Here is a 24,603-nt window from a genome sequence, read left to right on the forward strand (position 1 = left end):
TAGGGGTGAGAACTGACCCAGAATCTCATATAATGTGATTTACAATCCTTTTTCTGGGTGGTTAAAGCTTAAGCTTATATGGAACATGTACATGGTTGATAACCCCTTCTTTCTGAGTGTGCTCCTCCCATCTGATTGGCCTTCCTTTGTCACCCCTAAAATGTAGCCATATCTCTCTGTTCCATTCATTTTTCTCACTTTTCTTTATCCATCAAAAAACCCAAACAGGTTTAATAAAGCTCTGAGAGTTCTCCTGTTTGGGTCCCAATCTTTCAGCTTTGTCTTCCATTTCATTACCTCGGTGTCAACTCACTGCTCAAGACATGTCACCTGTGCTTCTTTCCCATGGTTCCAAGGTTCCCTTTGAACTATGTCAAGGCCCAGCTTAAATATTTTCTCCTCCATAAATCCTGTTCTCGTCCCTCCAGGCTATAAACTACCTCCAATGCCATCAGCCAAGTCCACACTACCACCAGATTCCTAGCTAGCCTGACTAGTACCCTGCTTCTTGCCTGTCTCCTAGTAGTTTCTCCACACAGACACCACAATGAGCTCTAATGCAACCGAAACCCCTTCCCATGGCCTGTAAGGTCTGGCCCCTGCTAATGTTTACCAGCCCAGCACTTGGATTAATCCATTTAATCCTGTCCATAACCCTAAACCTATGTACTTTTCCCAATTTTTTTTAAATCTTTATTGTTGAAAGTGTTGTTTTTCCCTCCATTGACCCTCTCTACCCTGCCCCCGCCCCTTTGAGGCCTTAACAACACACTATTGTCTGAGTCCATGCGCTATGCACATATGCGTATACATTCCCTGGTTACCTCTCCCCACCCACCCCGCCTTCCTCCTGAAATTTGTCATGCTTCTGTTCCGTGCTTCTGTGTCTCTGGATCTATTTTGTTCAAAAGTTTATTTTGTTCATTAGATTCCACATATGAGTGAGATCATGTGATACTTGTCTTTCTCTGACTGGCTTATTTCACTTAGCATCATACTCTCCTCCCTGCTGTTGCAAATGGTAAGAGATCCTTCTTTTTTTACTGCCTTGTAGTACTCCATTGGGTAAATGTACTACAGCTTTTTTATCCAGTCACCTACTGTTGGGCACTTGGGCTATTTCCAAATCTTAGCTATTGTAAATTGCTGATTGGTGTTTTGGGTTTCTTAGGATGCATTCCCAGAAGTGGGGTCACTGGGTCAAATGACAGTTCCATTTTTAATTTTTTGAGGAAACTCCATACTCCTTTCCACAGGGGCTGCACCAGTCTGCATTCTCACCAGCAGTGCACGAGGGTTCCCTTTGCTCCACATCCTCGCCAGCATTTGTCCTTTGTTGATTTGTTGATGGTAGCCATTCTGACAGGTGTGAGATGGTACCTCATTGTCATTTTAGATTGCATATCTCTGATGATTAGTGGCTTTGAGCATTTTTTCATGTCTCTTGGCCATTTGTATATCCACTTTGGAGAAGTGTCTATTTACGTCCTTTGCCCATTTTTTAATTGGATTGTCTTCCTTTTGTTAAGTTGTATGAGTTTCTTATATATTCTGGAAATTCACCCTTTATCAGATATATCATTGGCAAATGTCCTCCCATGCAATGGGCTCTTTTCATTTTGTTAATAATTTCTTTTGCGGTGCAGAAACTTTTGATATAGTACCATTTATTTATTTTCTCCCTAACTTCCTTTGCCCTAACAGTGGTTCTCAACCTTCCTAATGCCACGACCCTTTAATACAGTTCCTCATGTTGTGGTGACCCCCAACCATAAAATTATTTTCATTGCTACTTCATAACTGTAATTTTGCTACTGTTATGAATCGTAATGTAAACATCTGATATGCTATATGTGTTTTCCGATGGTCACAACTCACAGGTTGAGAACTGCTGGGAGATGTATTGATCAACATTGCTACGAAGAGATGTCTGAGATTTTGGTGCCTATGATTTCTCTAAGATTCTTATGGTTTCACGACTTACATTTAAGTCAGTGGTTCTCAACCTTCTGGTCCTTTAAATACAGTCCCTCATGTTGTGACCCAACCATAAAATTATTTTCGTTGCTACTTCATAACTGTAATGTTGCTACTGTTATGAATCATAATGTAAATATCTGACATGCAGGATGGTCTTAGGCCACCCCTGTGACAGGGTCGTTCAACCACCAAAAGGGTCACGACCCACAGGTTGAGAACCTCTGATTTAAGTCGTTTATCAATTTTGAGTTTATTCTTGTGTATGGTGTAAATTGGTGGTCTAGTTTCATTTTTTTTTGCATTTATCTGTCCAATTTTCCCAACATCTTTTATTGAAGAGTCTGTCTTTACTCCATTGAATGCTCTTGCCTCCTTTGCCAAATATTAATTGAGCATTAATTATGCCTATGTATTTTTAATATCCTCATTTGTGGTAGATTCTGTTGATGGCCCACCCAGACCCCTTTTACAGGGCTGGTGCACCCATAGCCCAGCGGCAGCAGGTGTTGGCTGCTAACAGCTCATACCTCACCTTATTTGGAGAATTGCCCTTAGCTGAGCAGAGGCACCAGCTACCCCTCCTGCTCTTCCTCCCCCCACTGCAGGCAGTAATGACTGCCTGATGTGGGAGCATACTAGCTCAGCCCCTCAACTCTGGGCAGGACAACCTATGGGATCCAATCCATACTGCAGAATACACTATAGGGTCAGGCTGTGGCTGGAATTCAGAAACCTCTTCTTCCCCTACCGGATCCTGTTTTCTTTATTCCATTACAGATTTTGCCTAAGAGCACTCCCTCAATAAGTAAGTCACCTGCCCAAGAATCCCCAGCTCAGGTGTTGCTATGAAGGAACTGATCTAAGACACATTTTACAGATGAGAAAACTTGAGATGAACAGAAGTAAAATTATTTGCCCAAGGCAGTGGTCGGCAAACTGCGGCTCATGAGCCACATGCGGCTCTTTGGCCCCTTGAGTGTGGCTCTTCCGCAAAATACCACGTGCGGGACGTACAGTGCGATTGAAACTTCGTGGCCCATGCACAGAAGTCGGTTTTCGGCCTGGGCGAGTCTATTTTGAAGTGGTGTTAGAAGAAGTGGGGGGGTGTGAGTTGGTCGGGTGATGGGAGACGCAGCCCAGGTGGGCGGGCCGCAGGATACGCAGCGCGGGGGAGGTACACTGTTTTGAGGTACCTTCGCTGAGGTCGACCCCTTCCAACTCTCCCATCCACACTCCTCTATCTGAAACAAGTATACAAGACGAGTGTGGATGGGAGAGTTGGAAGGGGTCGACCTCAGCGAAGGTACCTCAATCAGATTGAGGACGTTTTTTAGCAAAGGCCAGCTTAGGAGTACCCTAATTAAGTTAATAACAATGTACCTACCTATATAGTTTAAGTTTAAAAAATTTGGCTCTCAAAAGAAATTTCAATCGTACTGTTGATTTTTGGCTCTGTTGACTAATGAGTTTGCCAACCACTGGCCTAAGGGAAAGCTGAAATTTGAAGCCAGTCTGGCTCCTGAACCTGCACTTTTCCACCATACTGTAATGGCCACCTGTCCAACATCTTCTGGCCACTCATTCCCTCTACCCAAGTTAATTCCTGCCTCAGAACCTTTGAACTTCCTTTTTTCTATTAGTGTTTTTCCTCTCATTGTGGCTTACTTCCTCAGTTATGTAAAAACTAGAGGCCAGTGCACAAAATTTGTGCTCGGGTAGGGTCCCTAGGCCTGGACAGTGATCAGGGCCGATCGGGGCCTTCTGGCTGCTGGCCAGGGCCTTCCTTCATTCTGCGCCACCCCATGGTGGTCAGCGCATGTCATAGCAAGCGATCGAACTCCTGGTCTCCCGGTCAAACTCCCAAGGGGACACTTTGCATATTAGCCTTTTACATATATATATAGAAAATTTGTGAATTCAGGGTGGGGGGTCCCTCAGCCTGGTCTGCACCCTCTCACAATCCAGGGGCCCTTAGGGGATGTCCTACTGTGCTACTGCGGCCTAAGCCGCAGTCTGGCCTCCCTCTGTGGGAGGCAACCAGGCAGGCCAATCAGGGGACGGTGCCGCCCCCATCACCCCGCTGCTGCTGCTGCTGGCCTCCCTCTGCAGGAGGTGACCAGGCGGCTGATCAGGGAATGGCGCCAGCCGGCATGGTCCCCCCACCCCCCGCCCTTGCTCCTTTGTTGCCGCTGGTCGCTGGCACCTCTCCCCCAAACCCATCCCCTCCCTCTGCCTGTTGGCATGCGCCTTGGCTGGCCTGGCGCCATCTGCTTGCCAGCCCCACCCCTCACCGACTGGTCATTCCACCATATTATGCTTTTATTATATAGGATGTTTCAATTACATCCTCAAAGAGAACTTTCCTGGCCCCAATCATCTTAATAAAGCAACACTATTTATAACCCTGCTTTAGTTTTATTACAGCATGTAATACCTGAAATTTTATGATGCTTATATTTGTATGTTTTTAGCATTCATAATAAAATGAAAGTTCCCTGAGGGCAGGAAAGTTGTCTGGCTTATTTACTGCTATATCCTCAATGCTGGTAACATACCTGGTACAGGGCAGAAGCGCAGTAACTATTTGTTGAAGGGAAATGAGTTCTTGTCTCAGAACTCTTACAGGGCTTTGTAAAAATCTTCTTGCATATTCTTAACTAAGAACTGTTTATTTATTTATTCTGCAAGCATATATGATCTTAAAGGACAGAAACTATGTTTTATTAATTTGGGGTACATAGGAGGCATTCAAATAATGACACTACCTCTAAAACTCCAAATATCAACTGCAGCTTGTCTTTCCATATAGTGACCAATGTCAGGATTTCATATGAATTATAGTATAATCAGAGTATGAAAAAATACATCACATTTAATTTATAAAGTATTCCTGGGCATGTTACAAGAAATTATAGTACATGTAATTAGGTACTTATCATTTCACCTTTATTTTTAAAACAATGCCATTTTCAAAATATAAAAAAATAGACTTATTTTCAAAGAACTATTTAAATATGGCTTTCAAAACCACAATATTTTATTTACAACAAATAGATGGTAGTGCAATAGCCGTCATGGGTATTTATGATAAATAAAAATATTAGCATTATTCTGGCATCCTTTTGGGGCAGAACTTTATATTTATAGATATTTACAATGACTCATAAAGTAAAACCAATAATGACCATTAATGTAATTTGTACTTGAATCTGAATTTAAATAACCAATGTAGATTAGTCATTTATTTGAGATCTGGACCCACTTATACAAAACTGAAGTAGGAAATTAAAGTTTCTCAGCTGTATGCAGTTGTCAACAAACACATCCCAGTGATTCCAGTATTAATATAAGTTGATCTATTTGCAACTCCAGTAAGTGATTTATATGCTAAATAAGGGCTGACACATCTGGATTCCAGTTGATTTTTAAAATTTAAAATACAGTAGGTACCCATGCCAAAAAATAGTGGGATCCAGGATTACATTTTAAATTAAGAACCTCTGGAAATAAAATCAGTGATGGAATGACAACAGATGTCAGATATTTCTCAAATTGGGAGAAGTACATAACTTCTCAAATTTCTCTAGTTCATATATTCCAACTGAACTAAAGTGCATGTACAGCAATTTTGTTTTTCTCACCAAAATTTCTCAATTCTGAAATGGTCTGGATTTGTGCAATATCTTTCCCATCAAATCCTCAAAGTTTAATCTACTCATGAAACAGTGATGACATTCTTACAAGAAGCTATTTTCTTGCTATTACAGAGGTCAATTTTAAAGCTAATCCAGGCAAATCAGTAGAAAAAGGACATTCATCTAATCCATTTAGCAAATGCTGCAAAACAGCTTCTACTTGAACAGTGGAGAGAAATTTGTGAAACTCTCCACTGATGTCAGCTTTACTGCTGTGATAATGGCAGACAGTTCAGGCAGAGGTAGCCGAGTCCCACATACATGGGGAAGGCAAAAAGCAGAAAAACATTGTGAAGATTAGTGGTTTCTTGACTTCTAATGATTACAGACCAATTTGTTTATGAGCTTTACATCAAACACAAAGGAGCATACTGCTGCCCGGGCAGGTGTCCTGCACTTATCTCTTTTTGCTTACTTCTTCTCTTCTCTAAGGTCAAATAAAAAATGTGACACATTTTCATATACCACAAAGGTAATACAGCAGGCTGGAGTCACTCTAATCAAATTGGGAGCAATTCCTTTGTAAAATCCACCGATGCCTTCTTTCCTTTAGAGGGAAAAATAGAAACATGCTTAGTTTCTGATATAGGTAGGCTGCAGATAAAAAGCTTAACTGACCTGGGGCATGGAGCCAGCAATCAAACCTCACTGCGATATAAGTCCATGTTTTCAACACCCTGCAATAATGTAGTTTGTGAGCCATTTGTAGGGGTTACATTCCTTTTATGGGCTGGCTGAGGAAGAGAGGACAGGGACACCTCAAAACTTCACTGAAATGTGCTTTAACGATAACCATCTTTCAAATGCCTTTAAAGGTATAACATGTAGGAGTATTATCTGATCTAATGTAGGCATTAAAAACCTCCTATATTATATAAATGCAAGACAACAGTAAATATAGCATATACCAAAATAAAACTTTATGTCCTTACTGCCTAAAGTAGGAATATGGCCTTGGATCTTGTCACTTAGATTCTTGATAAATATTTACTAAATTGAACTTAATTTAAACATGTTAAATATTCTGCTCTGGCCTTTTAGAAGGTGACTATGAGGATGTCTATAACAGTCTAACTATTCCCATGCCAAAGAACAAGCATTTCTCCCATACATGGAGACTAGTGCAATAAGCCCTCATTTAATGTAGTCAATAGGTTCTGCGACTTTAAGTGAGATGACATATAACAAAACCAATTTTACCACAGGCTAATTGATATAAACAAGAACTAAGGTCCTATGGCATCTCATTGACATTATAATGAAACAAGGTTATTCGAGGAGCTATTATTTTTGCAAAAGTTATGGTGCCCATAGCAGGTGTGGGGCCTTCTTAACTGTATTAAACCAAGTCTTTTAAGACTTCCTTGAATATAGGCCATTCAAATATTTTATAACATCTAAATTTTGTTTTATTAATTTGTCAAAGCACTTTCACAGATCTCTTCTGATTTTTATAATCACCTTGTCAGCCTAGATGTTCTAATTTTACAAATCAAGCCTCAGAGAGATTAAGTCCATGCTCCCATATGCAGTAAATGGGAAGTGGGGAAGCAGGGGCCACCAGCCACGTGCTCACCGCAGCACACTGGCCTTTGCTATAAAACTATGTCAACTGGACAGTTTGATTTGCAAGGTACCTCCTAAGAGCCCTTTTGATATACCACATGCTCTTACCTCCAAGTCCTTGTGATAACATCCAACACACCCTTGTAAGACATGTGCTGATCCTGAAGACGAGCTCTCACAACTTGATATGGGTACGTTGCTGCTACAGCAAATATTTTGGATAGTGCTGCAACAGATATATATTCTACTGTGCTCTAAAATGACAACACAAAACAAGTGTCTTTCTTTGGACAGGATTTCTTTAAAAACATAAACATATAAATTATACAGGAAAACAAACATTTAAGTAGATCTGAAGTGAAAAATACTATTTCCCCTCTTAACACAAGTTTTGAGCAATTAAGGGTTTCTATTTTTTTAATCTATTTTTTTATTGCTTTCAGAGAGGAAGGGAGAGAGAGAGAGATAAACATCAATGATGAGAGAATCATTGACTGACTGCATCCTATACGCCCCCTACTGGGAATCCAGCCCGCAACCGGGCATGTGCCCTTGACCTAAATCAAACTTGGGACCCTTCAGTCCTCGGCCGACGCTCTATCCACTGAGCCAAACCGGCTAGGGCTAAGGGGTTCTATATTTAACATTTGTGTGTCATTAGCCTATAAAATATTTAACTATAAGTTAAATTAGTGGCAGAGTCAGTACTCATCATCACAACAATACTTCCAAAGTAAACACAACAACATTTCCATCTATTATATGTCCATAAAAGTAAATATTACATTTTTTCAGGAATCATCTTACCAACTGGGCTTCTGGTAATCTATTGATGTGCTGATTGTATTTCAACTTCAACAATTCATATGCCATAAACTGAAGGGCACCATGCGATGTTCCAAACAGCCCAGGAACAAACCCCTAAAACAAAATAAAAAAAAAAAAACAACCAAGAAAAGCTAAACTAAGCTAATTCCCAAACACCACAGCTTCCAGGGAGGGGAGTAAGGGATGGGTGACCTCAGTGTGTGACTTATGTGAAATGGTTACTCGACAACATTTTAGACAGCTCTCATTCTCACACCCACCCCTGTTATGATAATACATCTTAGGTATGGGGACACACAGCTTAAAGTACAATTCCAATACTGTAAACTATATTTCACTTCCCATTATATTGTTTCGTGCCTAAGTTTGGCTTCTTTTTAGAACTGACTACAGCTTATTCAGAACTTGGACAGTAGAGCCAAGGGAAATTGCAATGGTCAATTATTAAAAATACATTGATAATAATTCATTACCTTATACAATCCACGCACACCTTCATACTTATATATTTTCAGAAGTGTATCAAACATTCCTTTATATTGCCGCTGGTGGGCGTTAACAACACTATCGTACTGTAACATAAGGCGAGTTTTTGCTACCCATAATGGGTTTGTAATGCAGAGAGTCATGGCTCCTAAAAGCAAATTAGAATATGATTACTTAGCATACAGGCATTATACACACATGAGGCAATTAAACAAGGCTACTAAATTATATAATTTGAAAAGTGAAATTATACTTCAACTGAAGAAACACTATATGGAATCATTTTAAACTATTAGAGAGTTATACTTTTTCTAAGTTTTACTACCCTGTGACAAGTAAAACCTTTGGAATCTATCCAGAGCAGTGGTTCTCAACCTTCTGGCCCTTTAAATACAGTTCCTCATGTTGTGACCCAACCACAAAATTATTTTCGTTGCTACTTCATAACTGTAAGTTTGCTACTGTTATGAATCATAATGTAAATATCTGATATGCAGGCTGGTCTTAGGTGACCCTTGTGAAAGGGTCGTTCGACCGCCAAAGGGGTCACGACCCACAGGTTGAGAACCGTGGATCCAGAGTAATCAATAAGAATACCTGCTTTTTAAGAAATTTCATGTGGGAGAAACCAAGATGGCGGCATAGATAAACACTGGGAAATAGTCGCCCCACACAACAATTGAAAATTATCCCAAAGGACGGAGCAAACATCGTCCAAAACAACAGGAAGGCTGGCTGAGTGTAATTTCTACAACTAGAAGAAAAGAAAAGCACGCTGAGAGCCAGAGGAGCTACGGAGGCTGAGTGCAGAGGTACGGAGGCGGCGGCGGCGGAGGCGGCTCGCGCGCGCGCGGAAAGGGGGTGGCACCTGAGGACGCGGCTGTCTTTTTGAATCACAAGCTCCCGACTGCTCTGAACTCCGGTTCCGGGAAGTCTCTGGGGACCCAGGTCTCAGACGGGGAGAGGCGACTCTGTCAGGCGGCAGCGGGCAAACTTGAGGGCGGATTTCCCTCAGAGGTGCTTGCAGCCGTTACTGGGACACTGAGACGCGCGACTCCTGGCGCGGAGAATCAGCCATAGCGTCTTTCTCCGCCCCTTTTGACTCCCTGAGACCCCGCCCCACCCAGGCTGCAGCAGAGGCTTTTGCATGTGAATGTACCTAACTATAGCCCAGCCAAGCAGACCCGGAACTTCCAAGAGAAGGCCCAAGGCCCCGCAGCGGCTTGCATTGCTTCACAGCTGAGCCTCTTCGTGGTTCCTGCTCTGTGGCCTCAGGCAGGGGCTGACTTAGCACCTCCTTAGATCCAGGAGCCACTGTACCCAGTGGTCAGAGGGGGACCATTCTCCCACTTCAGACACAGCTGCTTCCCACAGCCAATTGGCCTGGAGGTCAATTCCTCCCAGTGATCCTACAACAACCAAGGCACCAAGAGTGCACCAAGAGTGTCCACCCCAGGTAACTGGGGAGGCTGAGCCACTGGGCCCTACAGGACACCTGGCGCGCAGGCCACTCTATCAACACAGGGAAGCAGCCAAAATGCGGAGACAAAGAAACAGGTCACAATTGGCAGAAACGGAGGAGGCCAGACGACTGGATATAGAGTTCAAGGCCACGTTTATAAGGTTTTTCAAGAATTTTATGGAAACCGCCGATAAATTTAATAAATCCCTCAAGGAGTATAGTGAGACCATGGAGGTCATGAAAAAGGACCAACTAGAAATTAAGCATACACTGACTGAAATAAAGAATAATTTACAGAGATCCAACAGCAGACAAGAGGATCCCAAGAATCAAGTCAAAGATTTGAAATGCAAAGAAACAAAAAATACCCAACCGAAAAAGAAAAAAGAAAAGAGATTCAAAAAATACGAAGATAGTGTAAGGAACCTCTGGGACAACTTCAAGCGTACCAACATCAGAATTATAGGGGTACCAGAAGGAGAGAGAGGGCAAGATATTGAAAACCTTTTCGAAGAAATAACGACAGAAAACTTCCCCTACCTGGTGAAAGAAATGGACTTACAAGTCCAGGAAGCGCAGAGAACCCCAAACAAAAGGAATCCAAAGAGGACCACACCAAGACACATCATAATTAAAATGCCAAGAGCAAAAGATAAAGAGAGAATCTTAAAAGCAGCAAGAGAAAGACAGTCAGTTACCTACAAGGGAGTACCCATCCGACTGTCAGCTGATTTCTCAACAGAAACCATGCAGGCCAGAAGAGAGTGGCAAGAAATATTCAAAGAGATGAATAGCAAGAACCTGCAACCAAGATTACTTTATCCAGCAAAGCTATCATTCAGAATGGAAGGTCAGATAAAGAGCTTCACGGATAAGAAAAAGCTAAAGGAGTTCATCACCACCAAACCAGCATTATATGAAATGCTGAAAGGTATTCTTTAAGAAGAGGAAGAAGAAAAAGGAACTCTTCCCATTTGCCACAGCATCGATGGAACTGGAGAGCGGATAAATACCACAAGATCTCACTTATTTGTGGAATATAATGAACAACATAAACTGATGAACAAGGACTGATCCAGAGACGGAGAGGCTTTGATTGGACTGTCGGGCCTTGGAGGGAAGGTAGGGGAGGGTGGGGGCAAGGGGGAAAGATCAACCAAAGGACTTATATGCAAGCATATAGGCCTAACCAATGGACACGGACAACGGGGAGGTGAGGGGATGAGCGGGGGGAGGGGGGGTAGAGGGTACACATATGTAATATCTTAATCAATAAAAAATATTAAAAAAAAAAAAAAAAAGAAAAAAAAAAAAAAGAAAGAAATTTCATGTGATCACTGATTAGTATAGTTAGATAAGCACATTTAAACTCTGGTGTTCAAAAGTAAAAAGGCAAATAAAATAATAGTGAAAATATGACATTTTAAATTTTACACTGTCTTACCAGCTTGGGCAGCTGAGACAAGGTATTCTGTTGCCTCTAACCTTTCAGCTCTTCCTTCTGTCCTGTATGATTTGATGGCATTGTAACTAAAAGAATAAAACATAAGCAGTTTAATAAATATTTCAGTAGGTGTCATAAAGCAGTCAAGTCTGTTTTAAAGTGGTGTGGTCCTAGTCAGTTTGCTCAGTGGTTGGAGCACTGGCCCATGAACTGAAGGGTCCTGGGTACGATTCAAATCAAAAGCATATACCTCAGTTGCAGGCTCCATCCCGGGACCTTGTGAAAGGCAACCAATCGATGTGTCTCTCTCATATCGATGTTTTTCTCTCTCTGTCTCTCCCCCGCCCTTCCACTCTGCTAGAAATCAATGGAAAAAATATCCTCAGATGAGAATTAACAACAAAAAAATAATAATCCTATATAATAAGAGAAACATGAAAATTGACTGTCCCTCTGCTACGCTCATCAGCCAATCAGGAGTGAGTATGCAAATTAACCTGCCGAAGAAGCAGGTTAATTTGCATACATAGGTGCCAGGCAGAGAGCAGAGCAGGAGAGCCAGTGGGGAGTGGAGCGGCTCGGGGAATTGGCTCCCCAAGCTGCCAGACAGAGAGCAGAGAGGGAGAGCTGGCGGCTTGGAGGACTTGGCAGAGTGGGAGGCCATGGGACAGAGACAGAGCAGGAAGGGAAAACCAAGAGCATGGGGAGCACCAGGAATTCTGGGAATAGTCGTTCTGGTGGCAGGCCCAGGACCGGAAGTGGAAGCGCAGAGCATGGGGAGCACCAGGAATTCTGGGAATAGTCGTTCTGGTGGCAGATGGATCTCCTAGACCAGTGGTCGGCAAACTCATTAGTCAACAGAGCCAAATATCAACAGTACAACAGCTGAAATTTCTTTTGAGAGCTAAATTTTTTAAACTTAAACTATATAGGTAGGTACACTGTTATTAACTTAATTAGGGTACTCCTAAGGCTTAGGAAGAACCACACTCAAGGGGCCAAAGAGCTGCATGTGGCTTGCGAGCCGCAGTTTGCGGACCACGGTCCTAGACACTAGAGCAGCGGTTCTCAATCTGTGGGTCGCGACTGCTTTGGCGGTCGAACAACCCTGTCACAGGGGTCGCCTAAGACCATCCTGCATATCAGATATTTACATTACAATTCATAACAGTAGAAACATTACAGTTATGAGGTAGCAATGAAAATAATTTTATGGTTGGGTCACAACATGAGGAACTGTATTTAAAGGGCCAGAAAGTTGAGAACCACTGCACTAGAGCAAAGTGAGCCTGGAGCAAGTTCCTGTTGCAGTGGGGGATGGAGGGAAAGCAAAGGTGAGAGACATAAGTAAAATCAGAGTGTCTAGGAAAAATTAAAGGGAAGATATCCTAAAACTTCCAGGAAATCTCCACCAATGAAGCAAAGAAAAAAAAAAGGCCTCTATTATTCTGTGAGCAACAAACCAAAGTGGGTTGGGGGTCTCAGACAATTCGCTCATATGATTGCAAAGACAGAAACTCCTGGATTGGAGAGGGCTCCCAGATTGGAGAGGGTGCAGGTCGGGCTGAGGGACCCACCCCCTTGCACAAATCTTCGTGCTCTGGGCCCCTAGTAATAAATAAGAAAATAAAATGGCATGTAACTTAACAATAATGCCTCAAAAGTAAGTCAAGGAATAATGCAGCCACAAAATGCGACCTTTTTCAAGAATGAATTTACTGGAATGGTTTACTGTTAAGATTATGCCTCTCCTTTCCCCAAATATATATGAGTAGCAATATATATATAAAATATTTTAATGATACACTCTTTAATTAATAAAAACGACAGGGAAAACCAGGAGGGGGTAGGTACAGAGGTGGTCAGTGATTGGGCAGACAAGGTAAAAGAGACCACAAAAGGCACCTAACAAATATGTGCTAAACATCTGTGTTCAGGTGCTGTGGTTGGCAAGTCTAGTAGATAAAGATAAACTCTTAAGGGATCCTTCCTAACAGACTAACAAGGACCATAGGCGGCAGCACATAGATTGAGAAACTATTACTGAGATCACAGAAAGCTTTGTGTAGAAAGTGGCACTGGCTGAGTATGGAGACAGGTATAGTCACAATAGGGAAATAGATGAGCATGAGCAGAAGTCATAATAAAGGTGACTGGGGAGTCAGGGAGAACTGAGCCACATGAGAGTGGCAGGCTGACATTTGGGCTTTATTTGGCAGAAAATAGAAAGCCACTAACATGCTCCTGAGCAGGGGAGTCAAGTCAGCCTATTTGCTCTAACTCTGATTTCCACTTTCTCTTGAAAAAAAGATTTCAGCGAAATAAATCTCTCCAAGCGTTAACATACCATTCTAACGTGAAACACGTACACTGTTTCAACACATAAACCTTCCATGGCTTGTTCTTAGAAACTCTCTTTGGAGAACCTACACAACTCTGAAATTCCTAATAGCATGAATTTTATACATATAGTTTCACTCTTCTAAGTATGTCTTAGAACTGAAGATAAAAAATACTTCAACAATACTAAAGCTGAATTTTATTTTGCAGGGAGATGATGCTTTGTGCCCACACTCTCCTGCACTCAACAGGCTGCATGTGCTGCCACAGGCACTTGCTGTGGCTTCGTCAGCAAGCGTGCAATAGCAGTTATTTCACATGTGATGATATCTTACAGGCTAAGGATAAAGGAAATGAATGAGCTGGGAAGATGACGAAGTGGGTCAAATAAGAGGTAAGAAGGAACATGCCTCAAACTCTTTCAGCTAAGCACTGGCTTTTGCTTTCTATTTTCAGCAGGACTTTCCTGTGGTGTGTGTTCCTACAGGAGTCCCAAGATCTGTTCTCTTCTGCTCTTCCAGCTTCATTATGAATCATAATGTATTTTGGTAAGTCATTTTCCTGAATTCATCTCACAGAAATGGCTTTTATAAGAGTGTTTCTCCATTTCATCTCTTTGCCTTCTTCCTGTTAAGAACTTTCTTCCAGACCAAATGCCTCCGTTAGCTAGAGCTAACAGAGAATGAAATAAGCCATTCTGTTCTTTCTGACACTTTTAATTCAGAGAAACTGATTAAGTGACTCATCTTGCTTTATTAACTGATATAGATCTACTCACAAGAAAAAGTAGAGTCCCCAGGATAAACCTGCACCCCACACATTTGGGGTGACTCCTTGGTAAAGTCCCCGTAATCCTTCAAGTTTCCAAATGGTAGTCAAGCAATGCACAATTCCTTTATATTTCGGTCTCAGTTCCAATCCATCACTCACTGCAGTAAAAGATACACAAAGTCAGGTGAGAGCAAAGTTCAAGTTCTGAATCACATATAAACATAGATGTCACACATTCATACAAAGGAGATAAATTCAGAAGAAAAACCTATTTAGGTAGAGGAAATTATTTTCCAGGATTATTTAATATTTTGAAAAACACATTCGTGAATTTATTCATGTTTTTATTGAGGGCATACTGAGCATTCAAATAATGTTGTAGGAAGTGTTGGAGTAGCAGCTCTTAAATGACCAATAAGTCTCTTAAGTAAATAGGTTTCAACACATGCTTTGTACAGATATCCAAGATTAAGGATTCAAATGATCAAAAATATTACTCAAAAATAAACTGACTAACCCGTTCAGCCGCACCTGTCATTGTTTGACCTCCTACAATACTTCTTTCGTCTAGTTTCACACTACACTCTCCTGCTTGTCCTCTTCTTTCCTTATTTCTTTTTTTGGCCACTAAATTTCCTTTGCCTCCTTGTCTTCTGCCCATCTTTCAAATGCTGACTTTTATCAGCAGCCGTTCCACTCAACAGGGATAGTCTCTCAACTACTAAGTAGCTTCAAATGCTGTCCCCGTGCTAGTTCCTACATCTCTAGTCCTAATCTATTCTTAACCCCAGACCTGGCTTCCAATTTTCATGGCATAAAAGATGTGTCAATCTGGCAGCTTCTTAACTTTCTGGAATCATTTTCATTTTCACCTTTAGCATTTTACCCTTTAGCTATACCAAACTACCCCACTTATGGTTTCTAACTAACAGCATATGCCATGGAGTCAGACTCACTGGGTTTGAATCCCAATTCTAACACTTACTGTGTGACCCTGAGTAAGTTATTTGATAACTCCGTAACTGAGTTTTCTCATCCATAAAATGAGAAAAACAATAGAACCTAACTCTGAAAATTACAAAGGATTACATATAAAGCCCTTAAAATCCTTCCTGGCCCATAGCAATCATTCAATAAGTATTGGTTTATTTATGCTACTGGCTCTTGTAATACTATATCAAAACTCAACTGTGTACTATTCTTGTTACTGAACTCTGCACTTTGGTTCCTTGCTTAGGTTTTCAGGGTATTTTAGAAAATTACTATTTTTATACCTCATTTACAGTCTTCTTTGTTGGGGCTCTCTCATCATTCCTGATGATTTAAAATTACAGCCTAACGTCTGCACCCATAGATTCAACCAACCAGGATAAAAAATATTTAAGAAAAAAAAGTTATGTTGTTGCTGACATGTCCTATGTGATTAAGCCTACGATGGTTGCATCTGTACTGAAGACTTTTTTCTTGTCATTATTCTGTAAACAATACAGTATAACAACTAGTATTATCAGTTACCTAGAGATGATTTAGGGAGGCTGTGCATAAGTTATATGCAAATACTACATCATTTTATATCAGGGACTTGAGCATCTGGAGATTTCGGTATCCATGGGGTGGAGATGGGAGGCAGGGGGGGAGGGGGGAGAAATTCTGGAACCAATCCCCTGCAGATACCAAGGGACGAATGTATATCTTAAAGTTAGAAGAGATCTCAACAATCACCTTATGCAGACTCCCACCCAATACAAAAATATCTTCTAACCTCTATGATCCAGCCCCTGAACCACTTTCATTTCTGAGCACCACCAATTTGCCAGGCCAAAATCTGCTTCCCTGTAATTTCTATCCAACTTCTGATCTGCCCTTTAGATCAACATATAATAAGGCAGCTCCCTTTCCCACATGACAATTTTCTAAATACATTAGGCTCCTCCCCCACTCCCCCATCTTCCCACCAAACTAAACTAGTTCCTCTAGTCATTTCTTATATGAACTAATTTCTAATTTTTCTACTACTCTGGATATCTTTGAGTTTTAACTCGTATTTGACTCATGGAAATAGTCCAGATTTGATTTAATGGTACATTCAAGACTAACACCCCCTGTCACTAGATACTATAATTTTATTATAAGGGTTTAATTTTACAAAAGCATAAAACTACAGAATTAATGTTGATGGCCAACCAACTATTTTGATTTCACTTGTCCATTTTGCCAAAGTTTCCTCTTTTCTATCACAATTTCACAGCCATACTGGGGGCTTTATTATTACAAAGCCCTGCTATGGCTCCTAGGTCAGTGGTCGGCAAACTGCGGCTCATGAGCCACATGTGGCTCTTTGGCCCCTTGAGTGTGGCTCTTCCACAAAATACCACGTGCGGGTGCGCACGTACAGTGCGACTGAAACTTCGTGGCCCATTTGCAGAGGTCGGTTTTCGGCCTGAGCGAGTCTATTTTGAAGAAGTGGCCTTAGAAGAAGTGGGGACAGGAGACACGGCGCAGGCGGGCCACGGGATAGGCAGCGCGGGGAGAGGCGCCAAATATCAACAGTACTTAAACTATACAGGTAGGTTAATAACAATGTAGTTTAAGTTTAAAAAATCTGGCTCTCAAAAGAAATTTCAATCGTTGGCTCTGTTGATATTTGGCTCTGTTGACTAATGAGTTTGCTGACCACTGTCCTAGGTCTTTAATTTATCCTCCCACCCAATTTCAATGCCCTTATCTGTCACCTCAGCCCTACTGGTCTCCTATTACTCTCCCCATTTCATCAAGATTACCAATCTTCTCAGGTCCAAGAATTCCCTTTCCTCAGGCATGGAATGCTCATCACACACTCTAAAACTCACTAGGCAAACCACGCCATTCCTCAATCATTATCTCCACTGACATCTCTCCTGTTACTAGACAAAAATTTGCAGTAGACACCAAGTCAGATAGGCCAGCGGCCTTAGCCAAATCCAAAATTCTTATCTTCATGTACAAGCCACTGTGTACCAGGGATTCCTAGATGTAGTAGTATGGTGAGTGGTTAAGTGCCAGAGGGTTTTAGATTACACTGCCTGGGTTCAAACCACAGCTCTATCTTTACACACTTGTGGCTTGGGCAAGTTCGTCAACTGCTATTATCCTCATCTGTATAATGTAGAAATAAATTCACAGGGTTGTTCAGAGCAATAATTGAGATAATGCACAGTTCACTGTCTTGCTCCTAGTAAATTGCTCAATGAGTGTTATGTCATAATTTATTTGTGCATGCCTCATATACTCCGTGGAAATTATATGCCTCTGTGGGTTTTCTCCAAAGGATAATACTCCATAATTTTCACTGATTTTTCCTTCATAGAATTGCTCCTTACTTCCTGCCCAACTTTCAAAATACTAGTCCTCCTAGAGCAGTGGTTCTCAACCTTCTTAATGCCATGACCCTTTAATACAGTTCCTCATGTTGTGGTGACCCCCAACCATAAAATTATTTTCGTTGCTACTTCATCACTGTAATTTTGCTACTGTTATGAATCGTAATGTAAATATCTGATATGCAGGACGTATTTTCATTGTTACAAATTGAACATAAAGCATAGTGATTAATCACAAAAACAATATGTAATTATATATGTTTTCCGATGGTCTTAGGCGACCCCTGTGAAAGGGTCGTTCGACCCCCAAAGGGTCGCGACCCACAGGTTGAGAACCGTTGTTCTAGAGGAACCTTAAGATCTAATGGGACCTTTGCAGATACAGATACATATGGCTATCAGCAATCTATATATCTTAAAAAATATTTTTTTATGGATTTCAGAGAGGAAGGGAGAGAAAAACATCAATGATGAGAATCATTGATTAGCTGCCTCCTGCACACCCGCTACTGGGAATCAAGCCTACCACCCAGGCGTGTGCCCTTGACCGGAATCAAACCAGGGGACCCTTCAGTCCCCAGGGGAAACTCCATCTACTGAGCCCCAGGAGACCAGGACCCTGAGAGAGCACACCCTCCAGAACCGAGAAAGCAGACCCCCCACCGAAGAATACTCCTGCACAAGAACAGGAGAGACAACGACCAAAATCTCTCGGCTGAGACAAGGGCACCCAACAAAACAGACAAAATTCACCAGAGGACTCACGTTCTGGTACCTCTGCTTAAATCACCCGCTTCACCTTCCTAGTAGTTCTTATTCTATCTTTCTGAGTGTCGCCGTAACCTTCTATAATAATAAAAGCATAATATGCAAATCGACTGAACAGCCGAACAGCTGAACGACCATCCGGGTCACCACACTATGACATGCACTGGCACCAGGCCGGCCAAGGTGAGTGTGATACAATTGGTCGGGGCCTGCCATCGGCCCACATCACCCCACAGAGGGAGGCCCAGCCCACCAGGGGCGGAGTGATTAATTGAGGGGGAAAGGGCGGTGGCGGGGGGGGGGGGGGGGGGGGGGGGGGGGGGGCGGACACCGGCAGCACCAGGCCAAGGCAGGTGCGGGTGGGGGGCTGGGCCGGCTGCCAGCAGCCATGGGAAGCCCAGGTGCGGGAAGTCAAGGGAAGGCCTACCCTTGCACGAATTTCCTGCATGGGGCCTCTAGTCCTAAAATAATTCCCAGGGGATCCCTTTTCTGCCCCTGCTGGGACCTGCTCTACCTTCTAACTAATCTCCTGAAGCCTCATGGAAACCAGGGCAGGAGAGTTCCACCACCCTATGCTACAGGACCTTCAGAACTGCCCTCCAGAATCACTCAACAATTTAACCAAAGAACAAGCAAGCTCTCATCTGCACCCTAGTGTGGGACACATTTCTTCAAGGAGATTTCCAGGATTACACATACCAGGAAATCCACTTATACCTAGAGACCTCCTCTTTTACGATGCAAACCCAAAGCCCTGAGCCCCTTCTAGTAGCATCTCCCCTCCCAAGGGGTGACGATTCCCCAGTGGACACCCCACAACCACAGTGGCAGGGGAAAGCATGACTGGGTGCTGGACATGTCATCCTAACCAGAAACCCCCTCAAAATACATCTCTACTATCCTGTACCTAGGGACTCTTCCCGCACTCCCGCGAGGCCTCCCTTTTAGAGGGAAGAACAACCCCCCCGTTTCTCTCTCACCTGGGTGTTTCCTCCTCTCCCTCCCTCCCTATCTAAAATCAATAAACACAGCCTCCCCTGAGGATTAAGAAAAGAGCACTTGGATTCTACCCACCTATTCCTTACCTATAGTGTGGACCTTGCACCATACTATAGGCCAGCGGTTCTCAACCTGTGGGTCGCGACCCCTTTGGGGGGTCCCACGACCCTTTCACAGGGGTCGCCTAAGACCAGCGGAAAACACATAGATAATTACATATTGTTTTTGTGATGAATCACGATGCTTTCATTATGTTCAATTTGTAACAGTGAAAATACGTCCTGCATATCAGATATTTACATGACGATTCATAACAGCAGCAACATTACAGTGATGAAGTCGCAACGAAAATAATTTTATGGTTGGGGGTCACCACCACACGAGGAACTGTATTAAAGGGTCGCAGCATTAGGAAGGCTGAGAACCACTGCTAAGCGATAAAAAAAAAACCAACCTTCAAGAAAACTCTGCCGCCTCCCACCTGCTGGAGGTGAGCGCACACCAGCACCCGCATCCTGCTCTCCGCGGGCCGCCACGCACGTGGCCGCCCTGTGCTCCCGAAGCACCGCCCCCCGCGAAGGTTCTGCCCGAGGGGAGGCTGTGCCCGTAACGTGCCAAGCCCTTCATTTTACAAACCAGGCGTGGAGTCGCACCTTGTGCACCGGTGGGGACCTGCCTCTGGCTTTTCCACCTGCGCCCCCCCCCCACACCCCGACTCTCGGGGGACCCCGGCGACGGCGGCGGCCGCATCTCTCCACCAGGCCCCCGGCTTCCACTCTAGTCCCCGCTGAGCCCGGACCGAGCGCAGCTTCAGCGCTCGCCTCTTCGTCCGGAAGGCGCAGGGGGGACCCGGGCCTCCCTCCTGCGCCCTTTTCATCCCGTTTGGGGGCGACCACGAGGATGAGGAGCCCGGGGTCAGCGCGGGGTCTTACCGGCGAAGCGTATCTTCACCAGGTCCAGCGGGTGCAGCGCGAGGTTGGACAGGACCCCGCCGCTCACACCCGCCACCAGGTTCTCGTACCGGACGTGGCGGAACACCGTGCTCAACACCGACGACCCGGGCGCCGGCTGGTCCTGGCCCGTCATTGGCTCGGGGCCTGCAGATACCACGGCGCCTAGGGCCGCCGAGGTGGGACGCGATGCGGTGGCCGCCACCGTGGCGACGGGCCCCTCCCCCCGAGAAGCGGGAACAGCGGGGTGCTAGCCCACTTCCGGGGCCGGCGCGCGGACGCGGACGCACGAAGCAGAGGGACCGGGCAGCAACAGGGGCATGACAGGGCCGCAGCCGCGAGTCGCGCCGGGGGAGAGCGCGCGGGAGGTGGGGTTACGCCTCGGGCGAGTCCCCGCCCCGCCTCGCCCACAGCGGCTGCCAGTCGGGGCTGAAGGACGCGGACCGGAGCGCTCAGCACCGCCCCGGACCCACCTCTGCGGGGAGCTACGGAGCGCCGCGGGGCCCAGCCCAGGAGGCGGAGTCCGAGCCGCGGGAGTCACGTGACAGGAAGTCGTCGAGAAGAAGCGGAAGTAGCATGTGCTAGGGGAGGGGGCGGTACCCGGAACCCGGAGGGGAAAGGCTGGTGGAGTGGGCGAGCCCCCGGCAGCCAAGATGAAGGTGAAGATGCTGAGCCGGAACCCGGACAACTACGTCCGCGAAACCAAGTTGGACTTACAGAGAGGTGAGCCCGGTTCGCAGGGAGCACGCGGCCTGAGTGTGGCCTCGCTTCCACGGAGGAGGGCTGGCGGGGAGCCCGGCGCTGTGGTCTCTTTCTCTCCCTGCCCCGCTTTCGCCAAGGCGACTCTTTACCGATCGGGCAGTGGCGGGACTGGGCAGCAGTTAACTCTCCTGAAGTCCTTTTTAAAAGAACTTGGCCTGTGGTCAGTGCGAAAGTTAGCTCCTTGAAGAATGCTTCCGCTCCTCTCCTCCCCCCCCCCCCCCCCCCCAGTGCGGCTCCAAGATGGTTCTCAGGTTCCAGCTGTTGGAAAGTGCAGCTTGAATGAGCCACAGTCGTGGATTGAAGGATTTAACAACTAAATTAAGGTTTCTTCAAACCTTACTGCTGCTCTAACTCCTGGCCACTTTGTTACTGAAAATTACCTACGTCTGGATGTAGGAAGAGATACAGGTGAAACAAAGCAATCCGTTTTCTCTCAGGAACAACTCCTGGAATTGGAAATGGTTAATGAAATTAATGAGTTTTTGTTTATCCGTCCTGGGCTCTTCCCCCATTAACATGCTGACTGCTTATGCATTATATTGTTGCTCATGATAGCTAAGTGACAAGGGGCCAACCAAATGTCAACAGACTATTATAAGTGAAGATAAGTTCAAAGGCCTTAAGGCAAAAATGAACTTGGGGTCATGTCATCAGAGTTTGTGTAAGGGAGAAGTGATGGAAATTGAGGCTGGAGCACTATTTCATTATTTTGGTTGAGTAATGAGATAGAGGCAATCAGTATACATATGAGCATTGCTAAGAAGGAAATAATCTATTCGCAAGATGCTTACAGGTTAGGGAACAAGACAGGAATGTTTTGGATATGCATTCGGTTATGTCACTTGGATTTGACATCGTCTCCATTTCTTGAACCTGGTTTCATCTTCCTCTCTAGTTTTACCTTTCTCACAAGTAGCTTATATTTACTCTTACCAGTCTGAGTGCATTTTAGGCATTATCTTAATGCAGGAATGAGTGAATGACTGGCTAGTCATGGAATCTCAGTGTTAGGAGGTGATTAGTTATCTTATCTTGTTGTTCAAGTTCTTACCTACTTTCTACTAGAGGCCTGGTGCACGAAATTGGTGCACTTGGTGGAGGGGGGGCCCTTCAGCCAGGTCAAGGGACCCCACCGGTGCACAATCAGGGCCTGGGAGGGACTGTGGGATGGCTCCAGGGTGTGTCCAGCCCATCTCACTCAGTCCTGATTGGCTGGACCTCAGCCACAAGCTAACCTAGCAGTCAGAGCTTCTGCCCCCTGGTGGTCCGTGCACGTCATAGTAACTGGTTGACCGGTCAACTGCCTGCCTCCTGGTGGTCAGTGCATGTCAGAGCAAGTGGTTGAGCAGCCTTAGCATATCATTAGCATATTACGCTTTGATTGGTTGAACAGACAACTGGACACTTAGCATATTAGGCTTTTATTATATAGGATAGGATATATCTTCCTATTTTTTTATACTTCATGATGAAAGTGTTAACAGCAAAATGGAAAAATAAATGTATTGGCTCTGTAAAACATAAGGAAGACATTTGTTACCTTTGTTTATCCTTTCATTCTTGTTTAGCTGTTATTTCCTTGCAAATTTTGTGCAGCATCCAAGTACTTATTTGAGTATTTTTATTCATTGACCTGGAGTGGCCAGTGGAGAGCAGTTAGGAGGATCAGGTCGGCAGGGGAGAGCAGATAGGGGGATCAGTCTGGCAGCAGAGAGCAGTTAGGGGGATCAGGCCATCCGGGGGGGAGAGCAGTTAGGAGGATCAGGCTGGCAGGCAGAGGCAGTTAGGTGCGATCAGGCAGGCAGGGGTCCCAGATTGGAGAGGGTGCAGGCCGGGCTGAGGGACCTCCTCCCTACCCCCATGTATGAATTTCGTGCACCAGGCCTCTAGTATACATATACACTGAGTGGCCAGATTATTATGACCACCCCATCAGTACTTCATTGACACTTCCAAAAATACTGAATATTGAAAACTCCCTAAGCAAATACTCTCAAGGTTTTATTATTATTATTATTATTATTATTATCATTATCATTATTCGCATAACTAATTCACTTCATTGTACTGAGGGGCTGGTCATAATAATCTGGCTGGTCATAATAATGTGACCACTCAGTGTATATGGTTGAGGGGGAGAGATCTGCTTAAAAACTCTGTTACTAATGAGTTTGAAGACTACCACTGTAGGGAGCTTTGAAAGTTTTGAGCATGGGAGCAACATGTAAAGGCCGTGTTTTAAAATGATAAATCTGGCGATAGTGTAAACTGCCACCAAATAGAGTCGAGATGATATTACAGTAGTTCAAGTATAAAGTAATAAGGGCCAAAACTAAGTTACTAAAGGTAGGAAAAGAGAGGGAAGAATGAATAAGAAGTATTTCCAAGAGAGTTTGAGTAGGACTTTAAGTTTTGGCAAATTTCATCTTCGAGTGTGGAATGCGTAAGAATGACTGATCTTTAAGCCTGATTGAATGTTGGGATCAGCACTGGTGATGTAAGAAACTTCCACACCTGTAGAGCATTTTTATAAGAATTTATTTGAGCCAAACTGGCAATTGCCAGGAAGCAAAGTTTCAGGTGCTCTGGAGAATGACAGTTTTGCAGTTTCTTTTATGAGTTTGAACAAGATTTTTCACTCTCTTGATGGTAGTTTATGCTTATTTCAAAGGTTTGTTAACCTAGATGCACAGAAGCAGTGGACTGGGCTTGCTTAAGGCAAAGACAAACCTTTTACTAAAGAAGTTATGTCTGGGGTGTGGCTACACACCATGTCCTGCCCATTTGGGAATTTATGACCAGATCCAGGAATTTATGACCAGATCACCCTGTGGGTTTATCTTGTGTAGAATCTCTGTGTTTTTCCACAGACCATTATTATCAGGGAGTCAAAAAGAAGTGACAGCAGCCTTGGCCAGTGTGGCGCAGTAGGTTGGAACATTGTTCCATGCACCAGAAGGTTCGATTCCTGGTCAGGGCACATAACCAAATTGCAGGTTTGATCCCTGGTGTGGTTGCATGTGGGAGGCAACTGATGGATGCTTCTCATATCTCTCTCTTTCTCTCTGTCTCCCCCTCCTCTTTTCCCTCATCCTCTGCCCCTCTCCCTCCCTCCCTCCCTCCTCCCAAAGATACATCTACTTTAGACACTCAGGGTTTTTTAGATCTGTGGGCTTCAAATGATTTCCTAAGC

The 24,603-nt window shown here is 44.1% G+C and overlaps 2 protein-coding genes across 4 annotated transcripts in view; one reads left to right on the forward strand and one right to left on the reverse strand.

Annotated features, from left to right (window-relative positions):
• Nucleotides 1-4,635: 4,635 nt before the first annotated feature.
• Nucleotides 4,636-21,119, reverse strand: SLC25A32 (solute carrier family 25 member 32). Its single transcript, XM_081111729.1, has 7 exons — nt 20,631-21,119; nt 14,580-14,730; nt 11,462-11,547; nt 8,543-8,703; nt 8,049-8,162; nt 7,350-7,495; nt 4,636-6,222 (listed from the first exon to the last, which is right to left on the reverse strand). Exons 1-7 carry the CDS (start codon nt 20,782-20,784, stop codon nt 6,087-6,089), a joined length of 948 nt encoding a protein of 315 aa, XP_080967855.1. The 5' UTR covers nt 20,785-21,119; the 3' UTR covers nt 4,636-6,086.
• A 90-nt stretch (nt 21,120-21,209) lies between these two features.
• Nucleotides 21,210-24,603, forward strand: part of DCAF13 (DDB1 and CUL4 associated factor 13) — a 28,727-nt gene continuing 25,333 nt past the window's right edge. Inside the window, exon 1 of one of the 3 annotated variants that reach the window (XM_081111214.1) lies at nt 21,210-21,371. In XM_081111214.1, the coding sequence (XP_080967340.1) occupies nt 21,302-21,371 (70 nt within the window). In that variant the 5' untranslated portion in view covers nt 21,210-21,301. The remainder of the gene's footprint in view (nt 21,372-24,603) is intronic. The other 2 variants (XM_081111216.1, XM_081111215.1) reach the window with 2 other exon arrangements.

This window comes from Myotis nattereri, assembly GCF_964212035.1.
Source record: "Myotis nattereri genome assembly, chromosome: 17".
Taxonomy (NCBI): Eukaryota; Metazoa; Chordata; class Mammalia; order Chiroptera; family Vespertilionidae; genus Myotis; species Myotis nattereri.

Bases quoted from the DNA above. Each gene is read 5' to 3' on its own strand.
- SLC25A32 (XM_081111729.1), bottom strand. From the start codon at position 20,784: ATGACGGGCCAGGACCAGCCGGCGCCCGGGTCGTCGGTGTTGAGCACG. The intron at 14,731-20,630 runs GTAAGACCCCGC...CTTTTACTGCAG, and splicing joins GGTGAAGATACGCTTCGCCG to TGAGTGATGGATTGGAACTG. The intron at 8,163-8,542 runs GTAATGAATTAT...ATTTTGTTTTAG, and splicing joins GTGTGCGTGGATTGTATAAG to GGGTTTGTTCCTGGGCTGTT.